Source organism: Chelonoidis abingdonii, chromosome 9 (genome assembly GCF_003597395.2).
Source record: "Chelonoidis abingdonii isolate Lonesome George chromosome 9, CheloAbing_2.0, whole genome shotgun sequence".
In the NCBI taxonomy this organism is placed as follows: Eukaryota; Metazoa; Chordata; order Testudines; family Testudinidae; genus Chelonoidis; species Chelonoidis abingdonii.
The window spans coordinates 86372224-86391913 of record NC_133777.1 but is presented as its reverse complement, the minus strand read 5'-3'; the positions used below and the strand labels follow the sequence as shown (position 1 = coordinate 86391913).

The 19690-nt window shown below is 46.0% G+C and overlaps 1 protein-coding gene across 18 annotated transcripts in view; it reads right to left on the bottom strand.

The window, feature by feature from the left end:
• Positions 1-19690, bottom strand: part of PPIP5K1 (diphosphoinositol pentakisphosphate kinase 1) — a 222927-nt gene that overhangs the window by 103177 nt on the left and 100060 nt on the right. For 12 of the 18 annotated variants that reach the window (XM_032768637.2, XM_032768645.2, XM_075069777.1 and 9 more), the window contains 2 exons: positions 16124-16186; positions 10320-10499 (listed from right to left, as the gene is read on the bottom strand). The exons of 3 other annotated variants lie outside the window; for them this stretch is intronic. In XM_032768637.2, coding sequence (XP_032624528.1) covers positions 10320-10499; positions 16124-16186 — 243 coding nt within the window. The remainder of the gene's footprint in view (positions 1-10319; positions 10500-16123; positions 16187-19690) is intronic. 3 more of the 18 variants (XM_032768634.2, XM_075069776.1, XM_075069774.1) reach the window with 1 other exon arrangement.

Sequence of the window (19690 nt, the reverse complement as noted above, 5' to 3'; positions counted from 1 at the left end):
ATGACCAAGAGGGAAATTCAATGCCAGGGAGATAGGCACCACAAAGAAGCCAAGATAGATGAGAGACATAGGCAGAAATAAGTGCTAAGTATTACTAAAGATCTTAATTAATTTGCAGGCAGGAGCTTCTAGAGCCCCAATCAAGAAACAGGGCCCCACAGTGCTAATCTCTTTACAGATACACACGCATAACAGAGATGGGCCCTGCCCCCGAGCTACAATCTAAGTCAGAAGTGAGAGATAACAGATGGGGGAGGACACAGTGACCATGAAAGGATATTTGTCAGCTTCCCATTGCTGCCTGGCCATTGTTGAGGTTTTTGTAGGCATTGTGTAGAGGAGAGCCTTAAGGCAGGATTTTGGTGGTAGTTTTGTGATACTTGTGCACTAAAAACCCAATGCACACGGAGACCACCAGCAAACATCAGAGGTACACTTTTCATTCATTGCTAATTCAGGCTGATTTGGCACCAAGTGCCATCACACTGAGGGATGGGTGGACAATGCCCCAAAGCCAACCCCAGCCAAGGAGCGGCACATATGCTGCATATGCCTGCTAAAACTCTTAATGAAGTTTTCATGATAGCAGCTGGTGTGAATACCAAACTCAGTTAATCCTCACTAGACAAAAAGGATGGTGTCGACACAGCTCCCAATTTTTTGTGCAGTGACAGGAAAAGAGAGCTCCAGCTGCTGCTGAAATAATATTTGTTTAAATATACAATAAATATTAAGAGAAAAACCTGTAAAAAGCTAGAGGATTATGTAAAACACTACACAACATGGGTTTGTAAATAACAGATCTAGGGACAATCTCAATAGACCTCAGGTGCTGAGCAGACTCAGTTCTGACTAAACTATTTCAAATACAGAACTCCAAGAAAAGTGCATGTACTGCAGACAGTAGGGGAGGGGACTCAGTACAGAGCACTCTTACTGCACCTATGTCCCAGAGCAGTGGCAAAGAGCGCAGTGTTGCTAGATGACAGAAAAGTTAAGTAACCCCTCCAAGGGCTTTTAAGCATTCCCACTCTGTGAAGATTCCTGAGCTGTCCAGACCAGGTGGAAGGTGGGCTGAGGAATTCTCAGTTGAATAAAGATTGTAGCACCACTCTCAAACCCAGAACCAGAGCAGGACAATAGTACTTGGTGAATATGTGGGGTGATGCCAAGTAACTGCTCTACAGCTCTCAGCAATGCAGAAATGCCTGAAACAGGCCACAGAGACAGCAGTAGCCCTGGTTGAGCAAGTTCTATACCCTGCTGGGATAAGGTTTTTGAAACATCTGGTTGCATATGGCATCCCATTGCTCTTTACCCACCAGACATCTCCGCATACCCAAATGCCACATCCCTTCCAGAAAATGAGCCTTAAACATATAAAATGTCCCCTAAGCAGAATTCACCCTGAAAAGGGAAAAAGCTAGAGATTCCGTGAAATCCAAAGAGGCCTTCACTGTTGTTCTTATTAGTTGAACATGGAGGGTGCTCTGATTCTGCAATGATACCTCGTCCCCACCCACTCCAGATCACAAGTAGAGATGATGCAGTAACTGTCTGTGGTAGCTGACAGCAAAGCCGGTGAGCCTTCTCGCTGGTGGTAGTAGGCTGAGATAAACGCAGAGAGCACTGTAGCCCAAGTGGTCTTCAGTTTCTCTCACACCTGATTCATTTTGGCACTAAAATGTCCATGTCCTTTAAATAGTAAGCCCTCAGTCTTCAACTAAGCCACAGATGGTAAAGCCTGAGAAATATAACTGAGCACCAGGGCTACCCAGAGGATTCAGGGAGCCTTGGGCAAAGCTGGGGAGCTGAGGCGCTTGTACTCACCCAGCGGCGGTCCACATCTTTGGCGGCATTTCGGCGGCGGGGGGCTCTTCAGTCGCTCCGCGTCTTCGGCAGCACTGAAGGGCCCCCCGCCGCCGAAATGTCACCGAAGACCTGGACCACTGCCAGGCCAGGGCTCACGGGGCCCCTATGGGGCTCGGGACAAATTGCCCCACCCTCTGGGCGGCCCTGCTGAACACAGCTGAGGCTCAAACACATCAGAGGGTCTCATGATGGATGGTAAAAGCAGCAAAGAATCCTGAGTCACATGTCCCATGTCACATGCATCCGACGAAGTGGGTATTCACCCACGAAAGCTCATGCTCCAAAACGTCTGTTAGTCTATAAGGTGCCACAAGATTCTTTGCTGCTTTTACAGAACCAGACTAACATGGCTACCCCTCTGATACATGATGGATGGTGTTTTCCTTAATGTCTCATCTCATATGATCAAGAGACTGCAGAAGAATTCCAGCTTAAAACTCTTTTAAAAAACATTTCTAGCTTTCAGAACGGCAAAGAAAGGCTGGAAATAGTGGAGCAAGTGCCCTGCAAACATTCAGAAACTGGAGAACAAAATTAAAATGCTACAGATTTTGGGCACTATACCTTTTATCTCCAGGTTTCAAAGAGGGCAGGGAATTCTGTACGTGAGGCTGTATCAAATGTAAGAGAGGGTCTTGTATCAACTTCATCCATCCAGAAATATTAAAGATTGAACTTCCCTGAGGGGTAGCAGTATTGTGTTCCCAGTGCAACGGTTCTTGGGTAATACTGATGAAGATGATTTTCCAGAAGGTGTGAGGTGCCAGGGCACCATCCCCTTTGCACCAATTTAACTAAACTGGCTTCTGAAATATAAATCAATCCGTTTGAGTGGGTAACACTCAGTGACCTTATCTCAGTTTGTGGCCAGGCCTGGAAAATGCAAAAACCCTTGAAGAACAACTCCTTTCTGCATAAAGTTTCTCCTGTGTCGTCTTTCCCCAATGATTTAAGTTTGAAGTTAGTTGGAGGACAGTTCAGAACTGTCTTTAAAAGAGTCGCATATGTTCACTTTTTGAATCTTGTTCTAACATTTGCTTTGACCACTCATATCAGACACAACCTGCTGTAAAAATTTCAAACTTGTTTTTTATATTTGAATCTTTAATGAGAACTCATGCAGATGATTGTCATGACATTTGAGAGCAGAAATTTTTAAGTCATTGAAGGCATTATCCCTGTCACAACTTCCATAAGAAATTCTGTTCCATCCATGCCAATATTTTATTTTGTTAAAAAGTAAGTTTTTAGCTAAGACTTGGATACTTCAGTGTTTGGACTGCAATCTTCTTTCTCCTGTCAATTTTTTTTCCTTCTTGTCTCTAACTATAACGTTCTAATTAAGTGGGTTTTAAATCACTAGCTCTCTCTTTACAACTCAGAACTATAACACTGAACTATTTTGGTTTTTAATTTCCTTAGTGTTAGACACACACCTCTCGTGCTTGAACTATAAACATGCTCCATGATCTCTCAAAACATCTAGCTACAATGGTTGGGCTATCAGGGGACAAAGCTTGGTTTTCGTTTGATCTCTAGTAGACACAGGAAAGAGATCGGCAAGATCTCCAGCAGGGACAGCTCTCTGCTCTGGCTTCAGAGCAGCCTGGTTTGTCCAACCCCCTCTTCTCTTGAAGTGATCTTGCCTCTTTTTAGTCTTTGTTGCTAGGAGACCAAGGATAATTCTAATCACATCTGCACAGCAACAGCCATCTTCTCATCACTTAATGGATGACAAGGACCACATTGAGAAAAAAAACAGATTGGTCTGCAGAAATTCCCCTCCTTCCGCATCTTCAGAACCTGGGATCTGTTTCTTCACAGTGTGAAAAGCCAACCCTTCTGCACCTGTCCCCTTCCTCCTTCAATTCAGAAAGGAAAACCTGATCGATGCAACACAATACACGCAGTTCAGCAAACCACATGCACCAGCAGGTTTTATGGTGTAAGAATATCTGGGCTGGCCAGCGCCAATTGGATAATTTCCTTGCATACAAAAGGATATCCCCTCCTACTCACTTTAAACCAGCCGCATGCACTACCCCAAGATTTCCACACTCCTGAAGATGAGAAACACCCAGAGGAACAGGAAGCTATCATATCATTTAGATCTGATGCTGAAATTCCCTGCCCACTCCCTGACAAGCAGGGACCAATTCCCATAAATGAAACATTTGCCATGCAATGCACACACACAAGCAGCTCTTCAGTCCTACATTAATCTGGCCTCTCTGAAAAGCAGCGTACCTCCCTCAAGCATTTCACTTTCCATGCATTTCCAAAGGAGAGGATACTTACCTTGTACAGTATCTAGAGTTCTTCGAGATGTCTGTGTCTCTGCGGGTGCTCTATGCCAGGATGTGTGCACACCTGTGCACTCTGGACCAGAGATTTTTTTTGTCAACTGTGTCCATGGGTCCGTGGCTATGCCTTAGACACCCTCGTGCTCTAGTATGAGGGCATATAGGGAGGGGCAAATTTGCTTTCACTCCAGTTCCTTTTCAATGGCAAAAGTTCACCAAGAGATACCGAGGCAGATGGGTAACGGAGCACCAAATAGGGACACACATCTTGAAGCACTCCGGTTACTGCACAAGGTAAGTAACCTCTCCTTCAAGTAGTGTCCCTAAGGGTACTTCTGAACAGCACCGCCAACATGGAGGAGGGTGCTGAGGAGATGGATTCTGTCAAGATCATAAAACAGGGTCACCGAAAGCCGCATCAGCTATGGAAACAGTGACAAGAGCATAGTACTGGGAGAACATGTGTATCAAAGACCAGGTAGCTGCTCTGCTGGGATAGGTATGTTTCTCAGCAGGGCAACAGAGGAAGATTGAGCCCTGCTGCAGTGAGCCATAACTCTCGAAGGGGAGCAAACTGCTTAACCTTCATTGCAGGTTAAGATGCATCCCGCAACCCATTTGGACAGTCTGAATGGAAATCACCCGTCCTTTCATGCGTTCTGCAATTGAGATAAGAAGTCTCAGTGTAGCCTTGTCCAAGACCCAGTCCTATCTTGGAAAAGGCAAGACCTTTTCTTATGCCCAGCGTAAAACGCTTGGGATAAAATCACCGGTAGGTGACTCTGTTGGTTGATGTGGAATTCTGAGGATATCTTAGGAAGGAAGTGAGGATATGGACATAGCGTCACCTTGGCACAACTGAACACAGTGCACAGCAGGTCAGCCATCAAGGCTCCACACTCCCCTAGCCTCCTGGCCAAAGTGATGGCTATAAGCAATGAGGTTTTAAGAGGATGGAAGAGGGAACAGTTTACCATAGGTTCAAATGAGGATTTCCTCAGCGCACTGAGGACTAGGCTGAGGTCCCATGGTGGAGTTCGTTCTTTAACTGGAGGGAAGAGGTTGAAGAGGCCTTTCAGAAACCTCATCATGATTGAGTAGGTGAAGATTGAAAGTCCCTCAGTGGGGGAGCGAAAGGCTGCAACAGCAGCTAGGTGAACTCTATTTGAACTCAGATAATCCTGTAGTTTTTAAATTGAAGAGGTAATTGAGAACATGTGTTAGACGAGAGTCAAGAGGAAATACAGATTGATGACTGCACCAACTCTAGAAGCATTTCCACTTCTGCAGATAAGTTTTTCTCACTGTAGGTTTTTTGCTGTGAAGTAGTACTGTTTGTACCTCTGGGGAGCAAAATCATTCTATACCAGAGAGCCATCTGGTAGCCACTCCTGGAGGTGAAGAGCTGAGAGGTTCAGGGGGTTATAAAGTCCAACTCTTGGGTGAGAAGATTCGCTGTCAGGGGAAGGTGGAGATGCAGTTGCAGGTATTGAAACAAACTCTGAGAACCACACCTCTCTCAGCTATGGCAGTGCTATGAAAATGACTACTAATTTTTCTTGTTTTGATTTGTTCAGACCCTTGAGTAGTAGAGGAATCAGGAGGATAAACAAACAGCACTGCGTGAGGACAGCAAATTAGGGCATCTCCCATTGAGTTGTGCCTGTGCCCTTCCCTCAAGCAGAACTGCCTGCACTTTGCATTGGATAGAGCTGCAAGGAGCTCTGTTTGTGAATGGCCCCAGGTAAGAGAGATCTCTTGAAATACCTGATTGTTCAGTTCCCACTCGTGTTCGATGCTGAAATGTCTACTGTGTTCAGTAGTCCTGGAAGATAAACCATTGATATGCACCAGATTCACAGTTTTATGGATTCAGAGCATAAGGAGCAGGATCTTGCTCCTCCTTATCGATCAATATAATACATTAGTGCTGGTCCACAGAGAAGCATGCTGATTGACAGGCCCCCTGATGCGTGGAAGGAAGTGCTGGCGAACATCATCAGCCACTCAGAGTTCTAATACATCAATAAGGAGGATTGCCTCGAGGGGACTACTTGTCCTGGCTGTGAGGGTTTTGAAAGCATGCACCCCCTTCTATCAGAGAGGCATCTGTAGTGATGATTCTTGTGGAGAGGGCTGTAAGAACTGAATCCCTGTGCACGTGTTCTGCAGATCCTTCCACCAATTTAGAGACTAGCGGTCCCTCCAGGGTACAGGCACTGGCTTGGATAAGCGGTGTTTGTTGCGGATGTAAATGGTTCTGAGCCAGGCCTGAAGACACAGGAGCACAGTCTTACCAAGTATCACAAATGCACAGGCTGCCGTGTGGCCCAGACATTGTAGACAAGCTCTTGCTGTGCTTTGCTGGCTCTGTTGTATTGTCAAGACAAGTGCTGAATCTGTCTCTGGGCAAGTATATTTTGGCAGTGGAAGAATCCAGAGTAGCTCCCACAAAGTCTATTCATGGGGTGCATGTGAGAGTGAAGTGGAGGACCAGTGTCTGAAATAGAGACAGGGCCTTGCTGGTTGCAGTCTGTGCTTCGAGGAATGACTGACCTTTCAGGAGCCAATTGTTCACAAAGGGAAAAAGGAAGGAAATGGGGGAGACGGTCCCCATAGCCTAGGGGTGGAGGGGGGGATACATGCAATGTAAAATCCAGAGCACGAGAGAGCGTTCATGATCCAAGACCACCAGGTCAAAATGGTTGTTTTGAAGATGTTGCCAACTGGGAGATCACAGCAGGGGACTGTCCTCTCAGAGAACTTGAGCTTCTTCCGGGGGGGGGGGGGGGCTCAGCAATTCTTGTGGGCTGGCAGTGGACTGGGTTTGACCACTGAGTCATCGGCAACCTATTGTACTTTCTCTTTGCCATAGGTGTATAGATGACCAGATACTGTAGTATGGCCAGAGTCCTTAGAGTGAACGGAGCCATCCACAGCATCGCTGAACAACATGGGTCCTCAAAGGGAAGGTTTGACAGTATTTTGTACCTCCCAGCGCAGACCAGAGCACTGCAGCCAAGAAGCTCTGTGCATGACTATTTCTGTAGCTAGGGAATGAGCAGCTATGTCAGTGGCTTCTAGTGAGGCTGTTATAAGGGCTTGAAGTTGTTTCCTCTGATCCTGTAACAAGTGGGCAATAAAAAGATGAAAACTGGGAAGAGTTCATGAAACTGTTTTGGTATCAGGGCTTGGTAACTGGCTGCTCTGAACTGGAGCGTGGCTGAAGTGTAGCTTTTTCATACCTCGAAGGTCCAGTCTTTTTTGTTCTTTATCACATGATGTAGAATGGAACAAATGTTGTCTGTTCCATTTGTTGACTGCCGCCACAACCAGGGAGTTGAGTGTAGGATGGGAAAAGAAATATTCTGATCCTTTGGGAGAGAGGTAGCACTTTTTGTCTGTCTGCTTTTATGTGGGCAGTATAGTAGCTGGGATTTGCCACACAGAACATGCAGGGGCCAGAGGAGCATCATTAGTGGGAAAGGCAATTTTGCCCTGAGGAAATGTGTGAAGGACATCCATGAAGGAGTATTTGAGGTTCCCTGTATGTCCTCCAATGGAATATGTAGAGTCTCCACTATATGATTTGTAAGATTCTGAACTTCTTGAAACTGACAGCATAAGATGGCGAGGGAGGCATGAGCCTTGTCGGGGAGCAGAAGGATGTGTGGCAAGGCAAAGTTTCTTCTTCCATATAAAGCGACAGAGTCCTGTGGTACCTTATAGACTAACAGAAGTACTGGAGCATAAGCTTTCGTGGGTGAATACTCACTTCGTCAAATGTGAAAGCTTATGCTCTAATACTTCTGTTAGTCTATAAGGTGCCACAGGACTCTTTGTCGCTTTTTACAGTCCAGACTAACACAGCTGCCCCTCTGATACTTCTTCAATAGATTGTTCTTGCTTCCCTGTAAGATCCTGCTGTGCAGAAGTACCCAAGGGTGGCAGCTGCACTCCTACGAGATGGGACCCTGTAGAACTGGTCACCATAAGGGGCTCCAGTGCTCCAATAAGCCCACCGTGGTGGGTATAAGGGACAGGATCCCACTGCTGTCCTTGCCAGAGGTATTGCCTGGATAGGAATTTCATCATCAGGAGGTACTCTGAGTGAAGGAGGTTGAAAAGAGGAACCCTTTATGACACTTCAAATTCGGATGTGTCATCTTCTGCGTCAATTGGAGAGGCAAATAGTGTTGGTACTGGTAGTCGAGTCAGTATCAGGGCCCAAAAAGGGGCCTGTAATTGCATCAATACTGGAAGCTGTTGATATGAAGGTACCAGACAGTGTCGAGTCAGTAACAGAGAGAAGTATGCCTGTGTACCCACAAAGAAGGACTGGAGGCTGTGATGGCACTGGAGGATGAGACACGGTTGAAGACAGTAGCGAAGGAAACGTAGACTCCAGCAGATGAGACTGTACACCAGTGGGGAGTGTCTTTCAATACCCCTCAGCAGAGGTGATTCAGTGTACTCCAGGATCCAAAGGTCCACATGGGTCAAAAGACTGGATGGTGCTGGGAACCTCAGGTAGGAAACACTGGGAGTCAGAACATCTGGTGGTACCGAGATGGTACCAAAGTACGATTGGCACATCCTTTATGTCTGGTTGCTAGAGGCAGTACAAACAATGGTTTTGGCTTAGCTCTGGAATGCTTACATCTCGGAGGCACAGAGTCCAGTGGCAATGTAAGTACCTCTTCAGGTAATTTACCAGACAGTTTCTTGGTATGCAGCATAGTCACCTTAGCCAGCACTGTGGTCTCAGTTCCGAAGGGGATGGGAGCCTCAGAAGTACCCATAATGGGACATCATCTCTTGAGACCCAGATTGAGAGGCTGACTTTCCCTTTCTTTTCTCCTATTCTGGGAATGGGGGCCTTCTCTTCTTCAACTGTTTAGCTGGTTCTGAAGGGCCCCCCAAGTCTTTGCTTACTGTCACAGAAGAGACTGTCACCGGAGCTCTCTGAGGGTCTGACATATAGGGAGATGACTCAAATCCTGTGGGTCTCAGCAAATGCTCCATTAACAGGAGTTTGAACCTGTTCTCTCAATTTCTTAGATCTACTCTTAAACCCTGAGCAGATCTGACATTTGGAAGGGATGTGAGACTCCCCGAGGCAGCTTAAATATCCATTGTTGTGGGAGAAAGATCTATGGCAGGTCTGGCAGGGTTTGAAGCCCAGGGGCCTGGGCTTAACCCATACTTAAGGCCATGGATCAAAGGCCTGAACTGGGCAAAAAAGAGCAAGGGAGGGGAACCTATTAAAAAGAACAAACTGTGCTAAACAAAAATAAAGAGAAGAAAATTAAGAAAAAGAAAATTTTCACAAGAGGAGTAGCCAGCCTTGAGGCCAGCTAGCAGACACTGTGATGCTCTGTTTCAAACTGCAAGTGACTGAGAAGGAATCGGGAGTGGCAGCAGATCCACCCCCCCGCATGCCCTCGTACTGGAGCATGAAGGTGCCTAGGGCACGGGAACAAACCTGCAGACACAGTTGACAAAAAGTCTCCAATCCAGAGTGCACAGGACCATGCACATCCTGACACTGAGCACCTATAGGCGCGCTACTCTTAGAAGCAACAGGTTAATTTCAGGGGTTTCAGGCTGCTCAGTCATTCTTATACTATGGCTCCTGATTCTTCACCCTTCTCCACACAGCAGTCATCCCCTCAGCTCCTTTATTAAACTGAAGGGACATGAGGATTACACTTCTCTGGGGATTAGGCATGGAGTAGAGAGAGTGTTATGTCAGCAGACCATCAAGCTGCTGGAGCAGTGTCTCAGACAGATGAAAGCACCCCAATCCACATTGGCCATTGCTCCACAAAAGAAGCATAAGTACCTACTCTGACTAGAGGAAGAAGGCACTGTGCAATTTCCAAGGATGAAGACCACAAAGTTACAGCTACACAGAAAAGTTATTAGCCCTAAATGGAAAGTACCTTCCTCAGGCTTCAAAACTGCCCTGATGCAACCACCCACATGCCTCACTGCAGCACCAACCCAAGGCCCTCAGAGAGGCAGAGAGGGAAATGCTTTCCCTGGTTTAGAAAGCACAGCATACATTGCATTCTCAAGCAGGCAGCTCTCCCACGCTCAGCTATAAGAGCATGGGCTTGAGGCAGCTGCAGTGTGCAGTACCGTAGAGGCACTCCAAGTCATCCTGGCCTGAGATCAGCCAGCTCCTGAAGAGACGCAGGTGGTAGGAACACTGATGTAGGTGGTGGGCCAGAGTGGCATCCAAGGAGATGTTCTGTCTCATGGCATAGTCAGAGGGAAAACGGCACAGCAGCGGGACAACACGGTGGTGTTCAAGCACATCTAGAGAAGGGAACCACAGAAGGCGAGAGAGAGAGAGAAAGAGAGAGAGAGTAGCTGAGAAATGAGAAAATGGAGACAGGTGGGGAAAAGGCCATGTGCTGAACCCCCAGCCCCAAGGCTAGAGAGTAGGAAAAGCCCTCTCCTCACCACACAATATGCTGCACCTTCAGCCCCCAGGGTAGAATTCCACTGAAGAGCTCATTTACATTTAGGTTGTTTCTTTCCAAGATTTTAGTTTTTCTAAAATGAACAAACCCCAGGAACACATTTTTAGCCTGTGTGTAATTAAGATCCAGGCTGGGCTACAAAACAAGAAAGGTAGTCCCAGGCCTGGCCCTTCTCATACTGAACCAAGAAATTCAGATTCAGCCTTTGGTGCCAGAATCCTGAGCACTGCCTATGGGGAAGAAAAATGTAGAGCTTGGAGAGCATAGCAAGGCTGGAAAATAGCCAGCAGGGAGGCTGAGAAATTAGCTGAGAACAGATCACCTGGAGGTTCTGAAAATGCAGAGGGGCACAAGTTATTTACAGCCCCCAAGAAGATAACAGTGCCAAGAAACACTGGGAAACGTATCGCCCCACTCCATAGAATTGTATTGTCATCCTCAGGGCACTGTGGAAAGACGACTAAATTCCTTCCCTTTACGCACTGTGGGACTCATGATATTGTAGCCCAGATACCCCTGGAGTCACAGATTTTAAGGCCAGAAGGGTCTATTATGATTATCCAGTCCAGTCTCTGGCACAGGGCACAGAATTTCACCCAGTGGTTCCTGCATCAAGCCCATCGCTTGTGGTCGAGCTACAGCAGATCTTTTTGAATGAGACATTCAGTCTGGATTTAGACAGGGAATACATCGTGTCCCTAGGTAAGTTGTTCCTTGTTCCAGTGGTTAATTACCCTCACTGTTAAAACGTGCACCTGATTTCTAGTCTGCATTTCATAGAATGACAGAACTGGAAGGGACCTTGAGAGGTCATCTAGTCCAGTCCCCTGCACTCAAGGCAGGACTAAGTATTATCTAGACCATCCCTGACAGGTGTTTGTTCAACCTGCTCTGACACCTCCAGGCAATTTACTCAAGGCAATTTACTCAAGTGCTTAACCACTCTGGCAGTTAGGAAGTTTTTCTTAATGTCCAACCTAACCCTCCCTTGCTGCAATTTAAGCCCATTGCTTTTTGTCCTATCCTCAGAGATTAAGAACAATTTTCCTCCTTCCTCCTTGTAACAACCTTTTATGTACCTGAAAACTTATGTTGCCTCTCAGTCTTCTTTTCTCCAGATTAAACAAACCCAATTTTTTCCAATCTTCCCTCATAGGTCATGTTTTCTAGACCTTTAATCATTTTTGTTGCTCTTCTCTGGCCTTTCTCCAATTTGTCCACATCTTTCCTGAAATGTGGGGCCCAGAACTCGACACTCCAGTTGAAGCCCAATTAGCACAGAGTAGAGCAGAAGAATTACTTCTTCTGTCTTGCTTACAACTCTCCTGCCAATACATCCCAGAATGATGTTTGCTTTTTTTGCAACAGCGTTACACTGTTGACTCATATAATCCCCAGATCCCTTTCCACATCACTCCTTCCTAGGCAGCCATTTCCCATTCTGTATGTGTGCAACTGATTGTTCCTTCATAAGTGGACTACTTTGCATTAGCCATAGAATCATAGAATAGAATATCAGGCTGGAAGGGACCTCAGGAGGTCATCTAGTCCAATCCCCCCTGTCCTTACTGAATTTCATCCTATTTACTTCAGACCCATTCTCCAGTTTGTCCAGATAATTTTGAATTTTAATCCTATCCTCCAAGGCACTTGCAACCCCTCCCAGCTTGGTGTCATCCACAAACTCTGTAAGTGTACTTTCTATGCCATTATCTAAATCATTGATAAAGATATTGAACAAAAGGTTCAACAACAACAACAAGTGCAGAGTCCTGCACTTAGGATGGAGGAATCCCATGCACTTCTACAGAATAGGTACCGAGTGGCTAGAAAGCAGTTCTGCAGGAAAGGACCTAGAGGTTACAGTGGATGAGAAGCTGGATATAAGCCAACAGTGTGCCCTTGTTGCCAAGAGGGCTAATAGCATTTTGGGCTGTATAAGTAGAAGCATTGCCAGCAGATCGAGGGATGTGATCATTCCCTCTATTCGGCATCAGTGAGGCCACATCTGGAGTACTGTGTCCAGTTTTGGGCTCCACACTACAAGAAGGGAGGGCACAAAAAAATGATTACGGGGCAGATCCACTGAATTTATGAGCGAGAGGCTGAGGGAACTGGGATTGCTTAGTTGCAGAAGAGAAGAATGAGGGGGGATTTGATAGCTGCTTTCAACTACCTGAAAGGGGGTTCCAAAGAGGATGGATCTAGACTGTTCTCAGTGGTACCAGACAACTGAACAAGGAGTAATGGTCTCGAGTTGCAGTGGGGAAGGTTTAGGTTGGATATATTAGAAAAACTTTTTCACTAGGAGGGTGGTGAAGCACTGGAATGGGTTACCAAGGGAGGTGGTGGAATCTCCTTCCTTAGAGGTTTTTAAGGTCAGGTTTGACAAAGCCCTGGCTGGGATGATTTAGTTGGGGAACTGGTCCTACTTTGAGCAGGGGGTTGGACTAGATGACCTCCTGAGGTCCCTTCCAACTCTGATATTCTATGATTCTGTGCACAGAACCGGACTCAGAACCAATCCCTGCAGGACCCCACTTGTTATGCCCTTCCAGCATGACTGTGCACCACTGATAACTACTCTCTGGGAATGATTTTCCAACCAGTTATGCACCCACCTTATAGTAGCTCCATCTAGATTGTATTTTCCTAGTTTGTTTATCAGAAGGTCATGCAAGACAGTATCAAAAGCCTTACTAAAGTCAAGATATACCACATGTACTGTTTCCCCCCATCCAGAAGGCTTGTTACCCTGTCAAAGAAAGCTATCAAGTTGGTTTGACACTATTTGTTCTTGACAAATCCATGCTGATTGTTATTTATCACCTTATTATATTCTCGGTGTTTGCAAATTGATTGCTAAATTATTTGCTCCATTATCTTTCCAGGTGTAGAAATTAAGCTGACTGGTCAGTAATTCCCTGGGTTGTTTTTATTTCCCTTTTTATAGATGGGCACTTTATTTGAACTTTTCCAGTTTTCTGGAATCTCTCCCATCTTCCCTGACTTTTCAAAGATAATTGCTAATGGCTCAGATATCTCCTCAATCAGCTCCTTGAGCATTCTGGGATGCATTTCATCAGGCTCTGGTGATTTGAAGACATCTAACTTGTCTAAGTAATTTTTGACTTGTCCTTTCCCTATTTTAGACTCTGATCCTACCTCATTTTCACTGGCATTCGCTATTTTAGACATCCCATTGCCACCAACCTTCTTGGTGAAAACCGAAACAAAGAAGTCATTAAGCACCTCCACATTTCCTAAGCCATTTCCACATTTTCTGTTACTGTCTTTCCCCCCTCATTGAATAATGGGCCTATTCTGTCTTTGGTCTTCCTCTTGCTTCTAATGTATTTGTAGAATGTTTTCTACAAATCTGTCTGGCTCCAGCTCCCAGCTATTGGATCTCATGTTGTTTCTGTCTGACGGATTAAAGAGCCCTATGCTCTGTGCATTTTTTTTCCCCAACATGCACTGTGGGTGCCCTATTTCCCTCTATAATCTCTCTATGGGCATCAGGTTGCTGTTACAAAGGGGAGGGGGGGTGGCCTATGGAAGGCTGCTCGACAAAGGAAAAGCTTGGCCTGCACGTCAGAGTGACACATGCCATACATGCTTACCAAACTATTTTCAGAAAGATACTGGAATGAGCCATGCAGCTGCTCCCTTTGCACAGAATGAGACCAAGTCCACCCGGCAATTTCTCCCATGGTCTGACCTGCTTGGAGACTCAGTATGTCTATGCACCAGAAGCTGTACACAGGCTAAGCTACCTGAGCTACCATGAATCCCACTAGTGTGGATAACAGTAGCGAAGACAGCACAGTGCAGTGTTCAGAGTGCACTAGTGAGCTGAGCATTACTCAGGGACTGTGTCAGGCTTGAACTATCCATGCTGAAGCCCACGCTGCCCTGTCTTCCTGGCTCTTGTAACCTGAGCCAGCGCAAATCCAGCCAGCACATGCAGGCTAGCCCATGCAGAGCTTTGGCTGTGCAGACACACCCTTCAGAAACTAGCCAGACCATAGCTTTGTGCTTTATGATGGTTCTTTTCTGATCTTAGACTCGTCTTCCAGATCAGAGTGTTTACAGAGCACCAGCATTCAGGTTGAGAGGAGACAGCCTAACCCATCTAAGAGAGAAGAACTTATACTGATAACCTGCTCTAGTCCCAGCCACTCCCTATCCATGAGGAATGGGGAGGAATGTTAGCTGTAAAACAAACTTTTTCTGAACATTTCTGTTTAAGGCTTAGAGAGAAAATAGTTGTGAACCATTTGACAGTTAGACCAGGAGCACCAATTGTCTTCAAAACATCTAAAGATGCACAGAATCAGCATCAGGTTAGGAACTACACAGAGCAGGGGAGTTTGAGCACACGAGGAGCAGAGCCACTCTCCCTCTATTCCTTGCTGTTAGGGTGGGGAAAGCAAAGCAGATAGCACTGCAGCTGCCCTCCCTCCTGGCTAAGAAGAGGGGAACAAATACGGAGTCCAGTCTCTGAATTTCATGGGTTCAATGGGGAAGATTTCCCACAGCAGAGGAGAAAAGCGCTGCCCCTCTGAATGTCAGTGAACATTCCACGACCTTCCTTCGGGACCATATTTGTTTGTATGTGATAAAAAGTGAATTCTCCAGCGACACCATGCTTGGGGTAGGGTGCATGTGAAAAGGTGAGACCAGCCGTACTAATGCAATCACATTGGGTGGGGGATGAAGAGAGGTAGGGGGTGGACACGAGAGGGACCAGCATTACAAGCGACCGTGCAAGTGGGAGACCAGGAGAGAACCAGAGCTATCAAGGCCACTGTGCTGAGGGGCAGCTTGGCTAGAGGAAATGCTAGGGATTCCTGCTGTTTTATCCCCTTACTCTCACCTCCATAGATTGCATTTTCCATGGCCACCAGGTGGAGGCAGACTTTGCCTCACTTAACACCATCTAACCCCAGAGCTGCCCTTGCTCTTCCTCCACCCCCATATACAGCAGACTAAGGAGCCAGTCACTGCTGCTCTCAGGATGCAGACTGTCAAGGCAGATTGTATTGCAGGGTTTGCACGATTATGCATCCCACACCATCAGTGAGATGGAGAGTGAGCACGGGGAAGACGCTGATGCCAGCACAGAACTTGAGGCTGCTAAAGGATCCAATTCTCGTTTGCTCACATTCGGTTGGTCAGTCGAGGTGCAAACACCTCTGGGATACACAGGCTGCCAGGCTTCTAACAGCCTGCCCAGGCCTGGGCCCCTCACAGACAGTAACACAAAGTGAGCAGGTTAGTCACAGTGAGACAACAGGGAAAACGGTGGAACAGCTGGACACCAGATACACAAACGCACAGAGGAACATGAGAAGGCTGAAGGGAGGGGAACACAGAACAACATGCAGAAAGAACGGAATGTGAGGATGAGGTTAGAAGCGTGAGAAAAACGTCAAATCAAGGAAGCAAACGTACCATTAGTCGGATGCTTTGCAAACGACACAGAAAATCGTTTTACGGCTGGCATAGACAAGAGCTCTGAGGAAATAAAAACAGATCATCTCAGTTAATAGTCTCTTCTAAGGAGCCTTAGACTTTGCATGCTTACAGCTATCCCTGCCTGACAGACCCCTCACACTTATCCGTCTGCCTGAACCCCAGACACCTGCTCCTACTTGACACGTCTCCTGACACTCCTTACATCTGCAGCACCTGACAGAGTCCTCCAGACCCCTCTTTACACCTGCTCTCCGCCTCTCTCGCACTCATGCCCACTAACAGTCTCCCTTCCTGATACCCTGCAATGCTCTCACACTTCTACAGCCCCATTCTTATACACAGGAGGCACTCCCTTCCCTCCTGCCTCATTTTGCCTAGAGAAACTCTGCTCTCTGAGTTGTGCATGGACTGGTCCTACTAGAGATAGCTGGGGGAAGAGATAGGGCTCTTCTAAACAAGTGACCAGGACATTCTCAGAGTCAGTAAAGCACAAAGCCATAGAACAGAACGCAGTAGCACAATATAGGCCGAGCTCCTCAGAATGTATTCGGGAGAAGTGAAGTGCCTAAGACTGTTCTCCCCCCACAGGAACAAAAGATTCAGAGTAAAGGAACTGTACCCTCAGTGTGTCCCATCCAGAATCTGTGCTAAGCAGAGACCTTTATGAATTAAAAAGGAAAGTCAAATGTACAACTGAACAGAATAAGCAGGTGCCCCCAGACCTCGCCCCACGAGGCATTCCCAGATACATGCCAGGCATGGCCTCTCAAGCACAGCTGGGCCCCACAAAGATCCCTTTGGGCATGAACCAGGCCAGGTTCCTGGCCACAGAGAAGGCAAAGCTGTCTCACATAAGTTATGTGGAGAGTGGGGGAATGAAAAACAGATGGTGCATAAAAGGGCTCAGCTTTCATGGTACAGTTTTTTTTATTTCCATAATCTACCAGAGAAGTCTGGACAACGAGGCATAGGGAATATTGCAGGTAGCTCCTCAGAGCATGTTTTGTTTGTGTGCTGGAGGCACTTCTGTGATGTTGGTAAGGTTAAAAGGGGAGTTATGGGAGGCTTCAGGCATGAGCTGGCTAGTAATCCTCCCTACACTTCCATTATGCTGTGCTGATTCTCTAGGATGTTACACTGGGGCGGAGGCAGAGAATGCCTGACTAGGAGGCAGAGAATGCTCATATTAAAAAAAGTAAAGAACAGACCATTGAGACATGCTGCAAAGTTATTCACTAGGATGGTTCCCCTAGAAATGCGGCAGGAGTGGAAGGAGCTTGAAAGCTATACCTGGGGCAAGGGCAAGCATCCATTCCCTACAACATGCAAAACTATATTGAACAATTTCTCAGTCTCAAGTTCTGCTATATCTCCACGGAAGACAGAACAATAAATAGAGCCATACAATGATCATCAGTTAGAATGCATATAACAGGGCATTTGTTCCTCAGCAGGAAGCAGTTGGCATGCCTGGTAAAGACAATTGCAGAACTATGGTATACAACACATCACTTAAATCAGCTTCTGCAAAAGACAGATATTGTAACAGCTATTTTTTAAAAAAGCTCCAGAGGCTATCCTGGCAATTACAGGCTGGTAAGCCTAACTTCAGTACCAGGCAAATTGGTTGAAGCTACAGTAAAGAATAGAATTATCAGACACATAGATAAATACGATACATTGGGAAAGTGTCAACAAGGCTTTTGTAATGGGAAATCATGCCTCAGCCATCTATTAGAATTCTCTGATGGAGTCAGCAAGAATGTGGGCAAGGGTGATCCATTAGATCTAGTGTACTTTGACTTTCAGAAAGCCTTTGACAAGGTACCACATCAAGGGCTCTTTAGCAAACTAAGCAGTCCTGGGATGAGGGGGAAGGTCCTCTCACGGATCAGTAAGATAGGAAATAAAGGGTAGGAATAGAAGGTCAGTTTTCACAATGGAGAGAGGGTACCCCAAGGATCTGTACTGGGACCAATGCTGTTCAACATATTCATAGATGATCTGGAAAAAGGGGTAAACACTGAGGCTGCAAAACTTGCAGGTGATAGAAAATTACTTGAGATAGTTAAGTCCAAAGCAGATTGTGAAGAGTTGCAAAGGGCTCTCACTAAATCAGATGACCAGGCAAGAAAGTGGCAGATGAAATTCAACAATAATATGCATTGATAAATGCAAAGTAATGCACATTTGAAAACATAATCCTAACTATATATACAAAATGATGGGATCTAAATTAGTTGTTACCACTTAAGAAAGATCTTGGAGTCATTATTGTGGATAGTTCCCTTAAAACATCCACTCAGTGTAGAGCAACAGTCAAAAAAGTGAAAAGAATGTTAGGAGCCATTAGGAAAAAGGATAGATAATAAAACTGAAAATATTAGTGCTACTATATAAATCCATGATATGCCCCCACTTTGAATGCTATGTGCACTTCTGGTAGCCTTATCTCTAAAAAGATATTAGTACAGAGAAGGGCAACAAATTATTATTAGTGGTATGGAACAGCATCCATATAAGGAGAGATTAAAAATACCAGGAGTGTTCATCTTAGACAAGAGATAACTAAAGGGGAATATGCGAGAGGTCTATAAAATCATGACTGGTCTGGAGAAAGTGAATAAGGAAGTGTTATTTATTTACCCCTTCACATAACAAGGACTAGGGGTCACCCAATTAATTTAGTAGGCAGCAGATTACACAAACAAAAGGAAGTATTTCTTCACACAGTGGACAGTCAACCTGTGGAATTCATTGCCAGGGGATGTTGTGAAGGACAAAAAGTATCTAATGCTTTTTTGAACCCAGTTATAAAAGTTCATGGAGAACAGGTTCATCAGTGGCTATTAACCAGGATGGTCAGGGATGAAACCCCATGCTCTGGGTGTCCCTAAATCTCCAACTGCCAGAAGATGGGACTGGATAACAAGGGATGGATAACTCAGAATTGCCCTGTTCATTCCCTGTGAAGCATCTGGCAGTGGCCACTGTTAGAGACAGGTTAATGGCCCAGACGGACCATTGGTCTGACTCAATATGACCTTTCATATGTTCTTATTTATGCCTCATGTAAACTATGAGCACTCACCAAACTCCTTTTACTGTAAAAACTGTCTCAGTAAACTTGATTTCTGCAGAAATGAATGCTTTCATTATTCAAATCTGTTGAGGGAGGGAAGGCGGTATAGAGACTATGCTTCACCAATCTAGTGGCCATGTTTAGGGCAGAAGGAGGGGGATGGCTTCAGTACTGAAGCTAGATAAGGGAAGAGGAAAGGGGGACAGGCAGATAGACGGGCAAGTGGCCTCCATGCCATGGGCCTGAAAATGGTCAATAGTCATGGCATTAGCATGTCACAGAGGCTGATTGCCTGGTGGAGCAGCCACCATTTAGGAAACACTTTGGAGGGTGAGGGGGCAATGGGCAGCATGAGCCAAGGCAGGCAGGGGCTGGATACTCGGAAGGGCTCCTAGCTCACATCTCCCTACTATGGCTGCGGACAGCAATGTGGCACTATACCAGATCGCAGAATTACATGC